Below are 2191 nucleotides of genomic sequence, written 5' to 3'. Positions count from 1 at the left end.
GACCCTGTGAGAAGCCCTGATGAGACCTTTGTCATGGCGAGTTTAGGATGGGTGCAGCACATGATTTTGCAGGAAGCCCATCAGTGCTCCCATGGGCTCTGGCATGCCAGGAGGGAAAATGTACAGCAGCTAGAAATGGCCACAAACTTCCCGGCACACAAAACATGAAAACCCCGACAAGAAAATGAAGCCAGCTACAAGGATTACAAAAGAGCGCTGGTTCTATTTGCTTTGTAGTAAGGTCAATGTCCCAATATGTCCAATATGTCCACAGAGTGATGTATCTAAAACCCAGGAGCTCAGGAAGAGGGGTAGGGACTCCACTGCCCTTGAAGTCACTCATTTGGGGGAATTGTCTCCTCCCTTTTCCCCTAAAAGTTTAGTTATCCTACATAAGGACAGGCGTATGCAAGCCCATTGTCCCAGCACTGAGTCCTTGATCCAACACAGCCAGTCTGGCTTTGGCATACAAGTCCAGTTCACACGTGATTTCAAGGGGGAGGCTCCTAGCCCATTTCCCATGCTGGTTGTGAGATCTGGGGAACGGGGATCCCGCCAGTGTAGCACAAGGCCTTTAGGAATCCAGATCTCTCAAGCAATAGAAGTGATCTGGGCTTGCTTTTGCTCTCGGCAGAACAGAGTCCTGGGGCAAGGCCAGTTGTTGCTCTGACTGTGGGGGTAACAACAGAATAGGGTGGACATCAGCAGCGCCGTGGCGATGATGAAGGCTAGCACCCACCGGATGACGCCCGGATAGATGAAAGGCAGAATAAGGACAATGAGAAGAGCCAATAAGAGCAGGTGTACAGCCAGGCGCCGGGCAGCTACACGGTTGACACTTACTACATCCTGATCATCTTCTCCTGTCCAGTTGGCTGGCCGAGCTGCTGAAGGGGCAGAACCCACTAGCCCCTGGGGACACAAGCGCACCTCTGGGCATGGCAGGGCCAGCCGCCGTACCATCACCTCCTGGTCTCGAAGGCTGCAGATAAGGCCTCCTGGGACGGAAGTGATCTTTCGGCACAGTGGACAGGGGATGGACCAGGTGTCTTCCTGCACGTATAGGAGAAGCTTCAGGCACACGGCACAGAAGGCATGCTGACAGCTCAGCAGCTTGGGGGACCGGGCACAGTTGTAGGGCTCTCGGCACACCAAGCATTCCAGGTCACCCTCCGTAGAGATACTGAGACGCCCAGTGGGCCCCACGGCAATGATGGTGGTTGTGGTGGTGGTACTTGCTGGGATAGGCTGAGGGGCCTCAGTGCAGGGCATTCTGGGTACGGAGTTGCTGAGATGAGGCTGTTCTGCGCAGGGGCATCCGCAAGGAGTATCCACCGGTGCTCCTGGGACTTGCATGGCTTCTGGCCTTGTGGAGATACTTCCAGTCTCCTCTCTGCTCTGTCCGGGTACCTGCTGACAGCAGACATCTGGCATCTTTCTCTCCTGGTAACCAGTTTGTTTCTCAGCTTACATTGTCCCTTCGGTTATTATTTCTTTACTTAAAACCCAGGGTTAATCAGTAACTTGGAGACCTGGAGACTTTGAGTTACCTGATAGAAGAGCCAAAGGGGGCGGAGTCTCATGAATCAGGACTTTCCTGTTGGGGCCCTGCCTGGTGAGTGTCTGTCTACATGACAACCTAGACACTGTGATGACAGGGGTTCCTCCTAAGCTCTGGGGTGCACCAGTGACCCCTGTCAAGTTTCCTGATCTGGAAAAATGGAGGGAACCCCCACACCTTTTTAAAAAAATTACATTTATTCTCTGTGTATGTCGTGGTACAGGGTTGATGGCAAGTGCCTTTACTTGCGGAGCCACCTCTCCAGCCTTTAAAAATGCCAAGTGTCTGGGCTTCAGGGCTCACAAACATCCATGTGGTCCTGATGAGGGTGACTGGGGAGCATCACTTTAAGAAAGGCCTCCAGAGATGGGTTTCCGACCAGACCTTCTGGGTTTCAGAATCAACAAGGAAAAGTGTATTCATGCTTTGAGCACGCAGGCCAATGGGGGAGCTGATGAAGAGAGACGTGGCGGGGAAGAGAACAGAAAACACAAGTCTATTGAAGAGTGCACTGGCCCATTTAGTCCCTTGCCATCCTGACAGCTGGATTAGCAGCCACTCATCAGTCTATCACACAAACACGGACCTGTTTAAGAAGGCACCATCGGATATGTCCTTGGGAGCCATGAA

The 2191-nt window shown here is 52.6% G+C and overlaps 1 protein-coding gene across 1 annotated transcript; it reads right to left on the bottom strand.

The window, feature by feature from the left end:
- Positions 1-203: 203 nt before the first annotated feature.
- On the bottom strand, positions 204-1459 carry Rnf186 (ring finger protein 186). The gene has a single exon (XM_051173563.1). The coding sequence runs from the start codon at positions 1432-1434 to the stop codon at positions 592-594; it is 843 nt and encodes a 280-aa protein (XP_051029520.1). The 5' UTR covers positions 1435-1459; the 3' UTR covers positions 204-591.
- Positions 1460-2191: the final 732 nt, after the last annotated feature.

This window comes from Phodopus roborovskii, unplaced genomic scaffold (assembly GCF_943737965.1).
Source record: "Phodopus roborovskii unplaced genomic scaffold, PHOROB, whole genome shotgun sequence".
Classification (NCBI taxonomy): Eukaryota; Metazoa; Chordata; class Mammalia; order Rodentia; family Cricetidae; genus Phodopus; species Phodopus roborovskii.
Note: the sequence above shows the minus strand (reverse complement) of the source record. Positions and strands in the feature narration are given on the sequence as shown.

Bases quoted from the DNA above. Each gene is read 5' to 3' on its own strand.
- Rnf186 (XM_051173563.1), bottom strand. From the start codon at position 1,434: ATGCCAGATGTCTGCTGTCAGCAGGTACCCGGACAGAGCAGAGAGGAG.